The 19554-nt window shown below is 40.5% G+C and overlaps 1 protein-coding gene and 2 long non-coding RNA genes across 4 annotated transcripts in view; 2 read left to right on the top strand and 1 right to left on the bottom strand.

The window, feature by feature from the left end:
• LOC111247997 (uncharacterized) overlaps positions 1-603 on the bottom strand; it is a 1793-nt gene extending 1190 nt beyond the window's left edge. Inside the window, exon 1 of the long non-coding RNA XR_002672357.2 lies at positions 455-603. This is a non-coding gene — a long non-coding RNA (uncharacterized LOC111247997). The remainder of the gene's footprint in view (positions 1-454) is intronic.
• A 5070-nt stretch (positions 604-5673) lies between these two features.
• On the top strand, positions 5674-6817 carry LOC111247996 (uncharacterized). The gene is made up of 2 exons (XR_002672356.2): positions 5674-6579; positions 6703-6817. It is a non-coding gene; the product is annotated as an uncharacterized LOC111247996 (long non-coding RNA).
• Positions 6818-10272: 3455 nt separating this feature from the next.
• On the top strand, positions 10273-19324 carry LOC111246597 (uncharacterized). Of its 2 annotated transcripts, XM_086983698.1 has the most exons (11): positions 10273-10465; positions 10734-10840; positions 11943-12000; positions 12182-12318; positions 13508-13617; positions 14151-14311; positions 14621-14834; positions 15116-15188; positions 16186-16248; positions 18056-18128; positions 18405-19323. In XM_086983698.1, exons 1-11 carry the CDS (start codon positions 10415-10417, stop codon positions 18519-18521), a joined length of 1164 nt encoding a protein of 387 aa, XP_086839824.1. In that variant the 5' UTR covers positions 10273-10414; the 3' UTR covers positions 18522-19323. The 2 variants fall into 2 exon arrangements, with proteins under 2 accessions (XP_086839824.1, XP_022652186.1); XM_022796451.2 differs by lacking the exons at positions 10273-10465; positions 10734-10840 and adding an exon at positions 10860-11091 and having other exon boundaries at positions 18405-19324.
• Positions 19325-19554: the final 230 nt, after the last annotated feature.

Below are 19554 nucleotides of genomic sequence, written 5' to 3'. Positions count from 1 at the left end.
ATATGGAGTCATTCTTATCGATAAGCGAATGGACAGCTGCAACAGCGTAACGGTGTTTATTTGGTGGTCGAAGGCTTGTGCTGGCCGCTATACCCTTATATACCCTGAGTTCGTTGAAGCGTGCTATAGAAAAGTACTCTATCAACAATTGAAGACGAGGATGAACAAACTATACATTATTATTTATGGACGACGAAGCTCGGCTTCAGCGCAAATCAAGGGTAATTATTTTTTCGAAATGTCGGTAAATTATCTGGCAAGAATAATTGTTCAAACCTTTAGCCTTCGAAACTTTTTAGACTCTCGTATCAATATCGGAATAAACAAGTTACCATTCAAATAATAAACGATTAAACAACTATGCTTTTGAAAAAGGTTCTAAAAGCCAGAGTTTTCATTTCATATTAGGGTGATCCTGTATAAAATGTCAGCTATATAGAAGTATAATACAAACTTTGCCAAGCAGTGAACCGGATCGGTTTTTTTTTCCGCCTTTCATGGTCTCACCAAATTCACAACAACGACAAGGTTCTATCGTTGGCAGTTGCGATTATACCGGCAGAAATACGCTAATAAAGTTTTCGGTTCCTATCAGCTGCAGGTACAAAATATTTCTTGGTCGGCTGGTTGACCAAACCCCTTTCGCTTTCACCGTGGGACCTTTGCGTAGAGCATCTTGAACGGACTAGAGAAGATAACGTTACAGGTGCCCTGGAGTCCCCTACAACCACGCGTTAGCTTCAAAAGCTTCCATCATACTACCATCGGTTTTTGCGGAGATTCGTTGAATTTTCAGGCCGCCGTACGATTCGTTGTTTAGCACCCATCGGTTTTCCTATAGTTGCAGCAAAAGGCATTTCACAGTGCTCCCGAGAGGATTTGCTGACCGAAATCCGGACCGATGCATGTGGCGCCAGGATGGACGCATTCTTAGTACAAGAAGCGCCAAGCGCCGAGTGTTTATGATAGCGTACGCTAGAGTTGACTCTATGCTAGTGTTTGACTCTTGGCCCAGAAGACAAAATTAAGACCGATTTGGCCGTCATCTGAGTAATAGGGCTAGAGGTGTATGACGGTGACCATCAGTACTCCGTTGAAATGAAGCCTGAAAAAAAATATCACCACCCGCACGAAGCTGGCACGATCGAGTCTAGAGCTACTGACATACGACTGCAGTGTTCAATACCGCAATGGCACAACGATTCCCGGCGTTGGCGCGTTGTCACACCTACACATTTCGATCCTTCGGAAGAAAATCACAAAACGCTGAGTCCGGATCCTTTGCAATGTAAGAATTGGGAAAACCCGCACTGGGATCCAGGCGTGACCAAGCTCTATAATAGCACTAAGGTTTTGCAGATCACGGCAGCCGCATGTCATCGCAAGATATCAAAGGTCCTACACGGGATAAAAACGTCCTGCACAGTAGCCTGATCGTGTAAGCAGGTCCAGAGGATATTTATTGGTACGGTAAATGTATTGCCGGTTCCGATCAGCTGTGTGTATCTGATACCCTTTGGCTGACTGGTTAATAGCCAGTCAATGCTGAAAATGCGGAAACTGAATAAAAAACGGGTCCCCCATGATTTGACTTGAGGCCATTCTGAAAATGGGTATGATGCAATTTGTTCCGCAAATTGCGTTTGGAGCATGCGAACGCGACAAGACATACGACAATCTCCATCGCCAAGGAGAGGAATCAGCGAAAGAACTGCAGTCGCCGTCGATAGGAATCGAATTCAGTGGGCATTTTTTGCAGTCGCCAATAGCGGAAATGCTTTGGACTCCTCGCATAATGTGGTTAGGTAGAATAGAACTGCCAAAAGCCCTAAATGGTCTGACGTTTTTATTACCTACCAAAATCACTTCCTCACAGACTAACTAAACGATAAAGGGAAAGATGCATCGACTGCTTTGGCAATGGATAAGAGACCCATGAGTCCGCGAACACCTAATTAAACATCACCTTGGCAAATCTACCAGGTGGGGGAGGAACAAAGAGAAAAAGAAAGGGATCGGCCGAAAAAAATACGGAGCTCACCCCTCCATCGTCTCATTAAAGCTCAGTTTCATTTTGTAATAACCCTACTAACAGATTCATAAACCACGTGTTATTTCTCTGTGGACTTTAGCATTTTTAGAACCCATTAATCTGTCCTGGGCAAGTATCTAGCGTGTCGTTGTAATTGAAGGTGCTAAGGAAGGTTTGAGTCAAACCAAATGCCAGCTGTCTATTGGTTCCTTTCGAAAAAATCTTTGCGTTTCATGCCGTATTAGTTTTATTTTCTCATTTTCCATTACCATTTTCCTAGTGTCACCTTTCGAAACGTTTCTTTTGTTAGACTTCCGTTTAAGAATTACTTGTAAGAGTCAAGGAGGTTCTACTCACTGTTAATTGTCATATATCCTTGCATCTTCCGCGTTGTGACTTTTCTTACGTACATTGTGACACGTACTGTATTGGCCGCAAGATATATCAGTTTTGATCGACCTGATTTAGGGTCTCATCGCACCCTATATTTTGGAGGAGAGGGCCAAGCACTAAACATTGGACGACATCCTAGGTATGTTGATATTACTATCGTGTAGAACATTCCTTCTACTTAGGTGACTTAAAGTGACTCTTCTCATATGAAATTTCCACGCCCCATTTACATTAAGTATTTTTGCTCTAATTATTTCCAGGATCGTCTTACAAGGCATTATAAAATGTTTATTATTGATGTCCTTGAGCAATTAGCCCGCAACGATTTTCCGCCATGAGCCAGAATATTGGTTTGAAGGGTTTTGTCCTCCCTCTTATATTGATACTAGATTTGCTCTTTTTCCAGCCTTCTAGAAAGATGCCCGTGATCCGGATTTCGCCTAAAGCTTCTACAAACAAAACCATGCTTTGTATTATTAGAACCCTACTTCTTACTGCTATGAGTACCCGCTTTATTTTTAAACGAAAAGGTCAATATTCGCTTGTAATGCACGCAGTACACTTAACCTTTGAATTGGGGTTTGAGTTTTTCATTATTCAGAATAACTTGATGTTATCATACGTTAAATTTCTCTTTTGTACGCTTATCGTGCACCCCGATCCGAGTGCTACTTTTGAAAAGTTTCCTTCTGACTACTCCTCTCCTCAATTTAACGTGTCTTTTGAACTTGACTTCAATCGCCTGCTTCAAGCAGTGCTTGTTGGGTGAATTATTTTGTCTTTCCCCTATCCCTCAGGCATTTTATTGTAAGGATGTACAGCATTTCCGAGAATTTTTTCAAAATTTTGTGTTTGATAACGGTGTCTAAGAAGGTTCAGACGTTAGGTAATAACCGCACTTTATCGTCAGGTGTATCGAAAATGAAGTAATGAAACATAATGAACATAAACGAAAACAAATACAGCCCAGTATCTCGAGTTATTCAAGAAACTTACGGGCACGACAATCTAGGGCACGGACTCTATTTGGTTATTTGGCAACAACGTCAGATTTTTCTAGCCTCAGGCCTGAAATATCTGGTTTGAGCAAAAAATATTCAACGTCCGCTTCAAATCCCTTATTCTACCGATCTACATCCGCATGATTACAAAACCTTTATATCCTATAAAAAGCAGCTGGTGACTAAGCATTTTCCGCTATTTATTTTTCCCGATTTACATCATTCTAGGGCAATAAATTCAAATATAAATCAATCTTAATAGCCACCGGACCTGCCACTATCAGGATGAACCTCGATAGCTCGCCACCGTCGAGGAACGCAGAGAAGCGTAGCGCTCTCTGCGTTCCGTTGTTTCAATCAGTAACATTGTGCTTACTTATTATTTCAATAGAACGCAAGTTATGCTTCGTATGAATGAGAAATATTTTAGTACATTTGACTGCATCACACTTTTGATGCTTTGTTAGTACGCTCGAATATCCTGCTGCACGCTTCGCGTAGAACTGAAGATTTGTTGAAAAACGTATGATAAAATTTCTACTGGTCTCCAGCCTTCAAACAGGAACCGGCACGTTTGCTCCAAAAGAATCTCGAAAGCAAACCTGAAGATGCTGGTAAAATGTTTGCTATTATTTACTTAAGACTAATTAGAAGTCAAAATATGGACGCCGCCATGTGTTTAACTTTGCCGCTTGCTTTTGTTATATATAATGCGTATCCAAGCGTTATAATACTTGACTATTCATTATTACAGCCTTAAGGTTTTCTCGTCGGCCGGACGACAGAACGTTGAGGTTTAATATATGCGTATTTATTCCGAAAAGTTTCTGCATAAAGCACTTCATATTTTCTGATCTTTTGAAGTGTAATCTCATGCAGATCCTGTTCCTAGTGGGTGGTGACAGCATGCGAAACTTTAAAGCACGAGGTCTCATTTGGTTTATTTGACAAAGGTATATAAAAAGAGGCTCGAGCTGAAAATTATGCGATAGTATGCGTCGTTTATAAGAATAAGGACCCGTACCGAAGAAGCTAATCTTGCATCCAGAAAGCTTTTAAAATATCGAACCAAAGTACCACAGTACGAACGTCATGAAACTATTTGTTCCATAGGAGCATATTTGTAACACAAATTTGTCTTCTGTGGTACTAAAGTGTTTTTGAAGTATATAAATACTCCTTTATTATTATAATAATAATTAGTTATTTTAATCTAATCTTGATTGGAAGTGCATTTTTTCGGGACGTAGGTTGCTGTACAATGCCGTTGTATCTATCAGTCACTTCATAAGAATACATTTATTGTTCTTATTTTTGGATACTAAGGAAGATCTAGTGAAGTTCGCGTTGCTATACTATGCTGTATCATTCGTCTGAATTTTAGTTTTTCTTCAAATTATTTTAGCTGCAAATAGATCATTTGCCTCCACTTGACTTTTTAGATTGAAACCCAGTAGTAGAGTTAGCCATTACCTCATGGATAATTTCTTACCCTGTACCTTCACCCAGTTATGTCAGTTGGGATCTCAGGTTGACTCGAACAAACCTACTACCGAGCCTAGGAAAAAACGATTCATAAAGTGATATCGCTGTGTAAAATACCTTCCTTTCATACAAATTGTACGGTATTATGGCAAACAAGCTACATTGTGTTTGCATCACTGTCACACCTATTGTGTGTTATATATTATTGTGTGTAACACTTATTAAATCTAAACATAATTCAGCGGTTTTTTAGCCACTGCTATACATTTTAAATAAACAAACAAATAAATATAATAAACTTAACCTAAGTCAAATAAAGGTAATCTGCATACATCCTGCTAGGCACATGCTAACTGATGCAGTCTCGGACTTGCAAATTTGTTAATAAAATACTTTTACTTTATTTCTAAATGTCCGCTTTGTGCCACGAGGAAGAGAGCCAACATATATGTCGAATGTACGAACATTCAAAGTGTTAACTTGTACAGGATATCTGTTTACGTCTAGCAATACACACTAATCAATGGTAATAATTCGTTATCCATATATTACATAAATTAAATCCATAAATTAAAATCCATAAATAACTGGAAAGTTAAACTCTCTGTCAATAACAACTGTGAAAACACACAAAAAAGCTGTCAACAACAAACCGCTCTTACGTCTCTCAAAGGAAATTAATGATCTTAATGTACAAGTGGAACTGCACCTAATATAAGTCCCTGGTCACGCAGGATTTGAAATTGCTGATCATCAATGAGTTCTCAGTGTATATACAACTAAAAGTTTTGAATTTTACATTCAGTATCGCGTCCCATTATACGCTCATAGGTTCAAGATTCCCAGTATTGAGGGGGTTTCCCCTAGATTTCTATATACAATGTAAATGGCCGCGACATATTTTCTATTTCTATTAAAATTTAAAGCTTTTCGTAACCTCAACAAATACATAAGCGTGAGCTTCGTTCGAATTTGTAACACGTCTTTTGGTCAGCACGAGTTAACCTTTAATCGCAACGAAGTCAATTCCTTTCAATGAGCAGCAAAATATCACCTACTCACTGCTCGGGTCCTAGTGACAGCTTCCCTAAACATCCTCATACCATGGCAGGGTCAAGGTTTTTCGATGGCAGAATTGATGGATCAGTGCAGTATATGTCATCAACTCCGTGGGGAATCTGTGAGAACTCTGGGACTAGTCGATTCTGTCGTAAAACTACAGGTAGGGGGTACTGTCGATGTTTTATGCAAACAGACAATCCGGCAAGTGCAAGACAACAAAGACGACCGATGCAGAGTCTGTCTCTTAATCAGAAAGCTAATCGGGAATTGAATGCAGCTACGTCTTCTTTTCGCCATTCCATCAACTACCCCGCTGAAGAATATGCGGAAGATGTAATTACTCATGTGACTCAAGATAAGACAAGACCCTTTGAATTGGGAACTTCGGCAAGACACGTTAGAGAGAGCGACCAAAATGCAGAGACCAGTAAAAGCTTTGCCATGACAGCGTAGGACATTATCGAAGGACGATGCATACTTAGTAGGACAACAGGTTGACAAGTTTTCTTTTAAGGCGCTATTTTGCATTTATCACTACATCCTCGAGTTCCTCGAAGTCAGGCACTGTCGTGTGCGAGACGTCTAGGGAAAGTTATTTCTAAGAAGGTAGATTTCAGTTATGATCGAGTTTCCTATTGCAACTGCCTACAATTTGTGAAGTATATATTAAGTTTAAGTGTATCATATGCTGTGTACGTGTACTAATATGCGTGCCCTTTCCTATTACAGGGTGTTTCAAAGCTTCGCGCTAATGGAACAATTTAAGTAAAGTGACTCGTGTATGAATGCAACTTAAGCTAAAATGGACAAAAAGTTTTAACTAAAATAAATTTTACGTAACGATTATTTCGAGCAATCAGTTTAAAGTGAGACACAAAAACTAACTTCGTTAGTTTTTGTGTCTCACTTTTGGACATGGGTATGATAACTCTTGAACACTCGTCGAAAGCGAAGAGCGTTTTATACTACACGAGTTAATTTGAGCACAGAAGAAACTCTGAAGGGTCATTATTGCGACTGCATGAACTTATCGCCTTCAACAGCCAGCCTCACAAATTCAATAGTCCTTCGTGTACATTGGTACAGAGTAGTGCTCTCGCAAAAAGTAGCCATGGAATCAATGCATTAATTTTACAACAGAGAATAGTCATTATAGTAATGCTTCGTAATTTGAACAATTATTACGGGAGCTATAGTACAGCAGAATGCCAGCATGTTCCAAACTTAAAGTCTGTCTCGGTTACATGCAGTAAGAGAAATAGTTGTGGGTCACGAAATTTGCATACTTACCTATAGGATCGACAGCTGCTAAGAACAGCCCAAAAGAGCTGACACGCCTCCCTTCAACACCTCAAAAACCTCATTCTTCAATTGACGACAAATCAGAGCGGCCTAGTCGCCTATCGGCTATCGATAAACCTCGACCCATCAACCTGACGCCAACCGGAGCAGTAGCGTTCAGTTGGAGAGTTGAAAAGCTGAGCTCTTCTATTTATTCTCCGAGCGACAACGTTCTTCCGTTCCGCTTTTGTTTAGCAGAACGGCGGCCAAAACCTGTTCAAGACGGTCGGGTCGTAAGCTAGCTGCTTACAGCCTCTCACCTCTGTCTAGGTGGTCTTTTCAGTTCGCCGCTCTCCCTTTATCTCTCACTACTCTCTGAAGAGAAGAGACAAGAAGCCTGCTAGAGAGGCCAAAGCTAGGCGGAATGTAAAAGGACAACCAGTAGCAGCTCCCGTTGCTACCCTCCACTGAGAGTAGTAGCAGCATAGGCTCTTGTCGTCAGCAAGTCAGGGCACGTTTCCAAGCGATTAATTGAGGCACCGGGAAAACTGGACCGGCAGAAGCAACGCTAGAAACTGGCCGAACAGGACGACGAGTATAAGAAGAACGTACATCGGCAGTAGCAACATCGTCCCGTCCACAGCGTTCACGATCACCACGTTGACATCAGCCACGACGACGCTGAGGCAACGGTAGATAACACTAGCGAAAACTGAGGGGAAGTGACACCTTGTAAAATAGTAGACGCAAAGGCCAGCGAATAAAAGAGCTAGGAAAAAGCAGAAAATGGCGGTGTAGCACCTGTTGAAGTGGTGCTGGAAGGCGTACTCGAATGGAGTACTGAAGCACATGGGGCTGTGTTTGGCTTAAAGAACACACGACATTTATCCACAGGTCAGGCAACGCAGCTAGCGGAAGGAAACAAGGCAAGTGCATTAAGGACGATGGATAGTGTCCCCTGTAACACGACATACCGTTTTGGCACAGGTAGCCAAACAGCTTAGAACGTAATCTCGTAGATGCTACTTTTGTGTGCATAATGCTCGAAAAGAAAGAGGACTGACTAAGACAGAAAAGAATAAACGTATCGAACGCTGCTACTCGAAAAGGGGCTGGAAAGGCGGAAGGGGGACATATCTGATTATGAACGGACGTTGACGAATAGGGTCAACAAAGACAGACAAAGAACTAAGGAACGGCTGGATCAATTTTCGCAAGAAAATCTGTTCGCCATTGTACAGGGCAGCCTGTATTAAATTAGTAACAAGCATAGGATAAGTGTCTGCCATATGGAGCATACGCTATTGTCTATGTTCTCGTTTCTTCCATTTGCCAGGTAATGGAAGAGTTAATTGGCAAATAGATTCTGACTGCTGGGGCTTCGGCATGTTGATGGCTTCGGATAAAACAATAAAGAGTTGCCCAGTATCTACAGAACCTTAAATTACAACAATAGTAGTAGTAACAAATGTTTAGGTAAGACGAAAAGTTGTCGCATAATTTTACGCCCTAAATCCTACTTCACTGCTCATAAATATGTAATTCATTAAAAAGCATCAATAAAAATATTCTACTTGCCGGCCAAAACGGTACCGGCAAAAAATTCCTTAAGAAAATCCCTGTTACTGCCTGTTGCAGAATAGGTGATTGTGGAATTGAAACGAAGTTACTTTTTTTTTTTTACTTGGCCAGGGCAAAACAGTGTACTTAAGCCTGGTGGCAATTGTCGCAAAGGGAGAAAAACACTGTGTAGCATGACAACTATCTCCGGTCTGTGTTTTGTTTGTGTAGCATTATCTGAACAACAAATTTTAGAGGGTAACCCGATAATGAAAAATGGGTAAAAAATTCAACGATTTGTCAAAAATACGACGGTGAGATGGACATAAAAAGCGGTATGGGTGAAGGAAGTTGTCGCCGTTTTCCTGCGGCTTTTGATTAGAGGCTGCTGACCGTCCACTGCGAATGGCAGCGAATATGACCTGGGCCACTCAAATTAGCAACAATTAGAAAATCCTTTGATTTAGTTTGTGTGAACCAGACTGATTGCCTGCGCTGTCCTTTCCTCACAGAATTTGTACTGACATCGATGTTACCGATGCTATCAGATGTAGAGTACCTTCTGTGCCCTCACGGGTCCGCTAACCCTTCTCAAGCTTCATTGATATCATTTGTATTTCAGGCTTTCTTTTGATATGGATGACGGTGCTGATGGAAGTATTTCAGTGTTGGTTCACGGACAAGAGGCTCCGCATCACACCACACCACGTCGGGAGCGATATGCGGATTATGCCTCAAGAAGCTACCACTACTAGCGCTGAAGAAGCCCTGTATACGGTTGTCGCTGTACTATTTTTGTGACCAGCGGATAAATAGTAAATTTGTAGCGGGCGATAGGGGAAAACGGGACTAGGGAGAGTCGGCCACACGTGCTGGGTCCGACTGACTTTGCCGCTAATCAATACAATTACTGTTGCTAGCAGATAAAAGCGCCCGAACAGCTAGCTATACATGTAACCGATAATAACAATCCGAGTAACATAGCCAAGTCTTATACTTCACAGTGTAGATGAACTTGTAAGCCCATGAATTTCGAAAATTTTAATTATCATCTGTCAATGATGATATAGGAAATGTAGATTACCAAGTCACGATTACTTCATAATGCCCAACTTGAGATCCGAGACGAGACCGCACACCGGCGCCTCATCCCCACAAGCTTTTGGTGACATTAAATGTCGACATTTTTCTCCACCATGTCTTTAATGCCGAACATAAATAATTTACTGATTGTATGAAACAATGTGTTAATATTAACAACGTGAAGAGGGGTTACATGTTTAACTAACTAAGAAGTTGTCTACGCGAAACGCGCATATTGTCCAGGGAGATCGATAACGCAATTATTCTATCGTTGCTGATATCTTCGCTAAACTTACGAACGAGTACATTAGCAGATTTCGCGTACCTCCCTGTGGTGGCAATCCCTTACAGGAGCCCTCTAATATTGGAGGATGTATCGAGCTATCTAGATTAGTCGTATTTTATATGGTTCCCGCCCTTATAAACGGAGAGTGCAACAGGCACCCGACAGATTTCTGTGTAAGGTCTCGTTTGTATAGTTCCCACAAAATACAGCCGCTTGCTCGAATCTCCCACTATGTTCCGGTTTATCATGTTCTGCATCTGTTTTAGCGGCATGATTTACCAAGTAAGTGCGAAAGCCATTTGTTAAACAAATGTCAATTGTAAAATAGCTCTTTTATTTAGAATTGCGTCGTCTGCAGGCATCTGAAACATGCGAACATTCGCCTCCACTGAGAGCGGCGGGTCTATTTAGTTTATATAACCTCACATGAAGCCAGGGCTAAATGTATTCATTGGTTTATCTCTCTGGTATTATATTTTTTCTCACATTTCAAATAACTAGAGATTAGCGTGAAATTCTTATCTATTAATAAGGTATGGCCATTTTACAGGTGAGTCGTATAATACAAATCTATCTTCAATACCCTTCAATTGTGTCACCAACCTTCGAAAAGGATTCGGTCATATTTCCTGCAGTTACAATCTGTCCTGAACACTGGTGCGATTGTTTGTGAGGATTTCGTACTTCACTATCAGTGTTTATATTAGCACGTTCACCGAGTGCGTTGTGTGTAATAACGTAGTTTTTGAATGCACTGTTATCGTTACAACTGAGAGAGCGCTTATCACTGCCGCACGATAGGCAATACATTCGCTTAGGGAACAAATGCTCGAAGGTTCTTTTGGCTTTTCGCGAACTACAGCGCCATCATGCATTCATAAACGCATAGTTCCTGCTGGCGTGGCCAGGTACAGCTGATTTAAGAAACATTTAAGTTAGTTAGGCTCGTCAGCTAACTTATCCGAATCAGCTCATCTCTCTCGCTTGTGAATAACGTAGTAGTTAAATGTTTTAGATGACAAAATTTTGTAATTGTTAGTTAAGTACCTTGATGGAACTTGAATCTCGCTACGAGTAACTGAGTCTATTGGTCCCCGACAGGTTCTCTACGTACATGTTTTCGTAAACTCCCCTCAAAAGGGTTAGTCGGAGAACGGTCGTTAGTGTATTTTTGAAAACTATGGGACCTAGATTTATCTTTAGAAGAAACAGTAAAGTAGGAAGAGGTTAAGTGGCCCATTACAATTTAGCTTTTTCTCTAAAAAACAGACTTTGAGGTTTAATACCATTATAGCGATAGGGCAGGCCGCACCGCCTGCTATGAATCAGATTATGAGCCTTACATTAAATCTAGCGGTTCTTAAAAATACTCAAATGAGGCATTTCTCTTAACATTGAGGGTCTTACCTTTTGAAGCGAAGACAATTCAGTGTACATGGTTCAATAAACTTCAGTGAGCTTAATGAAGGTGAATATTATAACGAAGATCAACATGGAAGCCCTTTTTATTATTTGTTGACTCTCGTCTCCGAGCCCGATACTCTACGCGTTAATCGTGTTGCCATTGTAGAGGTCACTTGCCAATTATAGTAAACAAACATTTTAGCTTAACACCTTGTAACGAAATTGTAAGATGATAAATGTGTCACAATGCTGCTTGTGGCGTTTATACAGTTGGCGTTGGAAACGTAGACAATTTACAAAGTCAATCTACCTATAACGTTGTTTAAACCCTAGTCGATCTGTGAACGATTTTCAGGTACAATCTATCCCAGGTCTGCGAGTACTATCCGAACAACTGCACCAAAAAGGATGTGGTACGTTGGAGTAATCATATCAAGTATTTTTGTACACCTTATCCAGGTGCACGCTATATCTGTGTTGTCCTACGAATTAAGCCATAATGACATAAGGTATATGACTAAACTCCATATACAATCGACGAAAAAATACATATACTTTTTTTTAATGTAAAAAGGCTTTGCCCTGATTTTTCAGATGTACCGCTATTCAGTTCCGAAATTAGTCATATACGCGGAGTGGCGTGACTATGGACAACCAATTATAAGCGAATTATTTGACTGTCATATGGTCAGCAGGCACGAGTCGTGTTTGTCATTTGACTGCGATGAATTGTGAGAAGCACTTCTATATATATATATATATAATGTTACTATATATACGAATGTCGTATGCGTCCAACATGGAGCTGCTTTGAAACGTGTTCTACGGTTTTCCACGACACTCTCCACGGTGCCCAATTGTTTTCGCGCCACGACGTACTCTTGTGACAACCTCAGCCTGACGCACTTCATGCAACAAAACTCTACTTTTTCGAACCCTGTAGTATAAACTGTTTAAAAGAAAATAACTAGGAACGTTGAGTCTCGCTACTAACCTTGTCGAATAAGTATCTTTCCTCTACGATCTGGTCATGTCAGTTGCCCCGAGATCATTTTACTGCACCGTTACCACCATTGAGTGTTTCTAAGGATAATATACCTGATGCAGAAAACCGTGCAGCATGTTTTGAAGCATTTGCACGCCGGCCTCAGATTTTATGAGCGATTTAGGAACGTTGTGTGCAGTTATCATGTCAGTCAAGGTTTAAAGCCTGAGTCACTAAGGATTTTGGACCATAATAATTCGCTGTTCTTAAGGGAAAAGGCAGGCCAATATACAGAAAATTAGTGTAGGGGTGTGCTTCAATCTTCGGGGCAACGCCAAATCGCTTTGATGGGTCTCCATGGATTGTCGAACACCGATAACCGAACAGAGTATATATGTGTGCGGATATGACACAAAAGTCTTCTACTAGATTATGCGTGTTATGCTCTACGTGTCACGAAGAAAAACAGTTGGCTCGATTATTTTCAATCGGATTACTCTATTTCTGGTTGTAAACTTTCGTTTTCCTTATTCTGGCGCGGACGCTTTGATGATTTAAGACACATAAGCAATATGGATCTTCATAAAGAAATCATCAAATCATCAAGGTGCTGGTCGCAGCCAACCTGAAGGCTCAGCACCTTACGTATAGAAATCTCAGGATTCTCTTTACGGCATCTGGAATTCAGGCCGTGTTAGGATCTTAGTGATTTCGACATATAGATACACTTATATAGGGCTAGCTAATAAAAAATTTAAGGCATCACATAACGGCAAATCTCACTTACTGTCGACTAAATTAAATGGATATTTATGCATGAATACGCTAATTATCTTTAGACAAACAGAACTATTAAAGCAATTAGTCTATGGGCGTGCTATCCATAACAAATCGGATTGACCTGCTTACATTACCTCGTTCATGTATCTGTAAAGCATACGCCGAGCATATTTCAAAATTCCTGCACGGTTTTGCTTCGTATTCGATGCTCTGCAGTTACACAAGGGCCATCTGTTCTTCGCATGCCCTTATCCCTGGCTTTACGGTCAGTATAACCCTTGTCCTACGTTACGCTTATTATATTTACGAGAATAGTTATCTGAAAATATCCCTATTAAATTACGAAATCCTTCATGCGCTCTGTATCAATTACCCATTTAATCATAACGTTTACATTTGTAGGTAGGGTTTACATTACGCTGAATCTCTGTACGGTACCAACCTATTGTTGACAAAATGGTGGTACTAAACGAATCATTGAGAAAATTACCTAATTGAAATTATCTCATTTTGACGACTTCATCCAGCAGAGTTCAACCGTACTTTCAAGAAGCGCTACTGTCTTTAAAATTTAAAGGGTAGTTTATGTTTTTTTCGCCTCAGTGTACCATTGATGTTACTGTGCCTTAAGCAGAGTTATTAGGATAGCAGATTAGCAGTATTACCGATATCTATCGATTCAATAGGAGCCACATTGATTTGAATGGCTCGTAAGAAGTTATCTGCGAAAAATCAAAACCTGTGAGCGGATGTATTTTTTAATCGGTGCACTGGCACGTTTGTTGGTTACACTGGCAGAACTCCGGCTAATGGTCACATGGAACAGTTCTTATATGCTATCATTTATGGGGTCGCACACACTGCCGGTGTTTGTGCATCGGGCTGGTACAAATCCCCCAACCCCGATCGAAGCGATTTCTATGTTTCCTGATATGCTGGTCGAAGTGACCGTGATACAGGTATGTTTCAGCTAAAAAAACAGTTTTAAAAATTGTTTGTTTTTAAAGTTTAAAAAAAGAATAATCAATAGTTTGCTCGATACAATTCCATTGTCGGCTAGACGACGCTGAAAAGGCGCGCTCGATTTAAATTGTTTGTTAATTATTTTCCGGACAGCCAGAAACACCCTTCTTTAAAACACGTTATTTAAGCAGTAATATATGCTTGACAATAATCTAGCTTAAATTCACGCGGAAGTTCTTCTTCTCGCGTCGCAGAGCACATAAGAAAGCTGGTTGAAGTATTTAATTTGTCGATGAATATTCTAGCAAACGATAAAACGTTTACCACGTCCTTTTCGCACAAACTGTCAACGCTATGAAGAAGGGGACTTTCGGCCAGCATGGGGAGGCCATCTTACCTTCTCAGGTTGTGTGCAAGAGTGCAAAATGGCAATCGAGCAAGAAATATGCAACTGTACAATGCCAACCAATGAATACTCTGGAACGTATATCGGTCGCCTCTGCGATTTCAAAAACTTCAGTAAGTCAACAACAAAGTTTACAGGTGCTCCAAATTCAGTTAGATCCAAACATAAATGATGATAATGACGAAAAGCTTATATAACTATAACAATTCATAAAAACAGAACAGCTTCAACGATACCCATCACATTTTCACATAATTTTTAATTTAATTATTTCCTTCTATATGAAATGGACGGTCGCTAATCTCAGTGCTTCGATCCCAATGCTTTTACAAGACTGATGGCTGTCTAATAAGTGGCGTTCACTGAAAGTCTATCTGTATGATAATTATTACAGAAGGTTGTGAAAATGCTGCTATAGAAAACCGCACCATGGTCACCTGTGAGCGGCGATGTCAGCTTGGTTGCAAGTGAGTCTCCTTGATGTAATGAAAATTGAACCTGCTGTACTGTTGGGCTATCTTATTAGGGCTGCTTCCTTAGATCCAGTATGGCTTCACAAGCTGGATTGCCTGCTAGCGCGATGTCTTTGATCGGCCAATGATCAAGCTTTTCCCAAATCGCCCGCAACACAAAGGTGGAAATCATCTTTTACGTGCCCCGTATAAATCTAATTAAGGGATCGGCCCAAGTTCAGTCAACTCGGCAATGTGATTAAATGGATACTTCTCACAACCTGGTATATTGCGGCGTATTCAAAGAATTTTAGGTCATTTCTCTGTCGAAAATAATAAAATAAAAGAAATGTCAGTCACAAGCGAGGATAAATGTTGTCAACTGGCTTGAAAAAATCATAGAAAACCATGACGTTTCTTGTAAAGCGTAATACTTATATCACTAATAGTAGGCACTGAACGTCAACTACGTAGCATTATTAGCAGAGTATTAAGTCTAGAGAGCCGCAGATTCGGGTTTGACGATATACATGACCTATGCGAATCAAAGGAAAGATTCAGCAGAATTCAGAATGCCGAAAAGATAGCTTGGGCGAAATGGTCCTATACGCTGCGAGTATGCTTTGTAATTATGTCTAATATCTGACAAGAGTCTAGACAAATGGATGTTGCTCAGATGGGTTACTGGGTGTTCTGCTCCGTTTTAGGCTTGTGACGACATAACAAAAAGGCAATGTTTCAGCTTACTTATTCCGAAGACTATGATTGATAAACTTGCTAGTAAGTTCGTGTATTATATTTCGGACAATTACGAGTGATAGAAAGCAAGCACGAGAAAAAGCCCGGGGATACACTTGCCTAAGACCAAACATCAAAGGTGGTAAACTTAAACCTTGCAACGCTACTAAGGCACAAACAATTAATCCATATCTAACCATGGAATGAAAGCCACGCGAACTGCCACCCATACGGCTGTCAAAATAACAATCGTAGTTTGACATACATTTTACAGAGACGTGTTGTACGATGTCAGATTAGCGGGATTGCAGCGCTTCAGACAGTCAGCGAAAAATATGTAAGTAGCGACCTATCATCATTTCCTGTCAGCCGTGTTTTTTCCGACGGAAGTTTATTATGACTCGAAATAATCGACTAATGATAAATAACAGACTGGTCATATCAGGGAAATTGACGCAAGGCGTCATTTTAGCCCTGCACCAAGTTGGCTATCCCATTATACGTTCGATACAATTGGGCCTTGTGCAAAAATTAATTGTGCTAGGAGTTTGCTGCGGGAAAAAAGCATCCGGAAGAGGGAAAACAACCTGTATCAACCCGACAGCGTAATTTTCGGTATCTTCTGGGCCTTCTAACGCAGTTTTAATGAGATGGGATTTGCCAATATCGATGGAGCAATGATTTGTCTGTGTTTGAACTTGTGCGTACAGCCGGTGCCGAGACAAATTCATATAAGTTATAAAGAGAAAGTAACTGACTAGAACGGGAAGTCTATTGGACCTGAAAATTTTCTAACAAAAAATTCGGCCGAAAACATAATTCGAAGGCACTGATTTCAGCTGTCTCAAACTCAAAAGCTACTGCTTCACTGATTAAAGTGTCAAATCCGACATATTCACTATGGCGTAAGGATTTCATAGTACATCTGTGTGACATTAGATTGTCCCAGAAGTACTCCTTGGTACTACAGACAGCATTGGATAAGGTGACAAAAGCGACTGGTCATTTCCTAACATCTTCGCCGTCCTGGTATATTCGACTAGATGTTTCGACGAAGCTGTACGGGGCCTTAACAGATGAAGATCTTGACAATGTATTTAAGGTACATTTCAAAGTCTCATTCTAGCAAGAGGTTAACTGCAAGCAAAATTCGTAAGCCAATTTACTGGGCTGTTCGACTAGAAGCTATGCGTGAATCTTCGCCAGACGACAGAAGACATAGTCCGATCACGAATTAATGAACGATGCATATACGGCAGAATATCTTCTAAAGTCGAACGGGAGTAATACTCTTCTTGCAACTACAGTTACGTACTATCGTCAAAGCGTGTGGGTGCTTTTTAAACAAAAGTTAAAAAATCTTCTACTGTGCATTTTCTCTCTTCCATGAACCAATCGAATTAGTTTAGCAGCTCGACCGTTTAAAGTGATGCAACCAAAACAGGCGCTTGATTACGGCCGATAGGCAAGGATTGGAGTGGAATCGAAGAGCTATCTGGATAATGGCCGAGAAGAATTGCTGATAATTTTCTGGGCTTGATTCAACAAAATTTCAACATAAACTTATCGGAATCATTGCGTTAAATATACATCAAGCACATTCGATAACTTGTGTCGATATTCAGGGACGAAGGAAGACAGAGACACCTAGAAAAAAGTAGTCAGCGTATAGGCCACTTTAAGCTCAATGACGAATCATATTGTTCTTTCAATTCAAATTTATTGCTTTTGCTTTATTTGTGTCTTTCTGTCGCGGTTGAAACAATTGTCGATCTGTTTCTTGCGATTTGCGTAGTATATTATACTAGGTAGCTAAATGCAAGAACGATTAACTTACTGGTCCATATATTTATGCGGTACCTTTGCGCGCGAACCGTCGTAAATGTGTCATGCTAAGTAAATGTTAGAGTCGGTACCTCGAAAGTTCAGTTATTTCCTAAGATCTTCATGTTTATTGAGCGTATCTGAAAAATAAGCTTGTTGTTTAAGCCTTTACCTTTACTTTGAAAAATCGGGTAAATATCTTCTAAATAATCAACCATTCGACTACCTCTAAGAAGCACCGTATATACCCGCTTGTAAGTTCGCAGCTGTAGAATATGACTGCAACTTAACTAGATTTATTTAAACTATATGAGTTTCAGACATAAGTCGAGCCTCGTATTATCCATGGCATCATCCACTGTGGAGACATTCACCTACAACCAAGCAATCGAGGTACGCCTGAGGAGCGAATCACAGCTATATTGCACGAAAGTTGTTTGTATCAATCTAAACTATCGGCGTCAAACTGTCTCCGTGCGAAAAACTAACATGAACTTGGGTGCATACGCAAGTTGTGTCATATAGTTTGTTTTTAATTATACGTATCGTTTATTATTAACAGGTAAAATCTATTCGCTTCCGTGATGTGCCACATACTGTCGACGATGACCCTAGAAAGCACGCAACTTTTGTCTGACTGAAGATATCTCTTCTTTTTTTGTATTTCAGTTGGAAATGACATTCGGTTATATAAGCAGTTATATCGGTGTGTGGACAGGTCTAAGCTTCATCGGCATCGCAGAGAAAATTTTCTCACGACTGGCAGCTCTGTATCGTGTCGATTGATTTTATTATGCAAGATTCATTAATGTCTCTACATGTACCCGTTGCGTTCAAAAGCCCTAATCAACTGAATACTCGGAATAGCGGAATTGATCCTTACAACAGTAAACGATAGTATATTTCTTGGAAATATACCTAATACGAGTATAAACTTGACAAGAAATGTATTTTTTTTCCAATAAAGGTTATCTGAAGCTGCCGTGGCATGTGCTTGGTTAGAAAATTTTTCCTTCTATGCATGCTTTTCACTTCTGCATTAATATGTTCGACTTCTGCAGGGCAAAAAATACAAGGAGCAAAATTAAAAGCTGAAAACTTTACGAGGTCGAGGTAACGTAGACATGAAATTTTTCAGCTAAAAAAAACATGATACAAATAACAATGCACCAGCCAATGCATTAACTGTCTCTCTCGGAGTTTAGGCCTACGATAAAGGACCGCGTCGGGCAAACGTGATGTGCCGTCTTGATAACGCTCAGGTAAATTTGTGATGCCCAGTCGAAAACGACGATGGAAAAAGCTTGCTGTTTTACCTAAATCGCGCAGCTTTTGTATGCCAAGGGTTGTTCTTACGCGACACTCAGGCGACCCCCAGTGCATATACACATCTGGTCACATTTAATAACTCGTCAGAGTAAATGCGCTCCTTCTGAGCACGTTAAAGTTCTCTTGGGGTAGTTGCTTTGCCGATTCATGTCTTTCGACACCATCCTTTCCACACCTCTTGCCTCCAAATGATATTTCAATATGGTCTAACATGGCTCGTGTGAGGCCAACTTTTCTTCGACCCCTCCGAGTGTTGTTAGCTATATTCCTGCAAGCGTTGTTTTAATTCTTCCACGTTTTCGTCCGTATGCGAGATGTGACGAATCGAACAGAACGGGAGGTGCCTTCGGGGCTTTCGTGTATCGTACTCGCCTAGTGTAAATTCGCCCTCGACGTTTAGCCCAGTCCCCAAAAACCGTTTGTATCATTAGCAAAACTTTTGAGTACTTAATTTCCTTCTTGACATGAAACATTTTTGATACTTTACTAT

Source organism: Varroa destructor, unplaced genomic scaffold (assembly GCF_002443255.2).
Source record: "Varroa destructor unplaced genomic scaffold, Vdes_3.0 BEIS01000003.1, whole genome shotgun sequence".
NCBI lineage: Eukaryota > Metazoa > Arthropoda > Arachnida > Mesostigmata > Varroidae > Varroa > Varroa destructor.
Note: the sequence above shows the minus strand (reverse complement) of the source record. Positions and strands in the feature narration are given on the sequence as shown.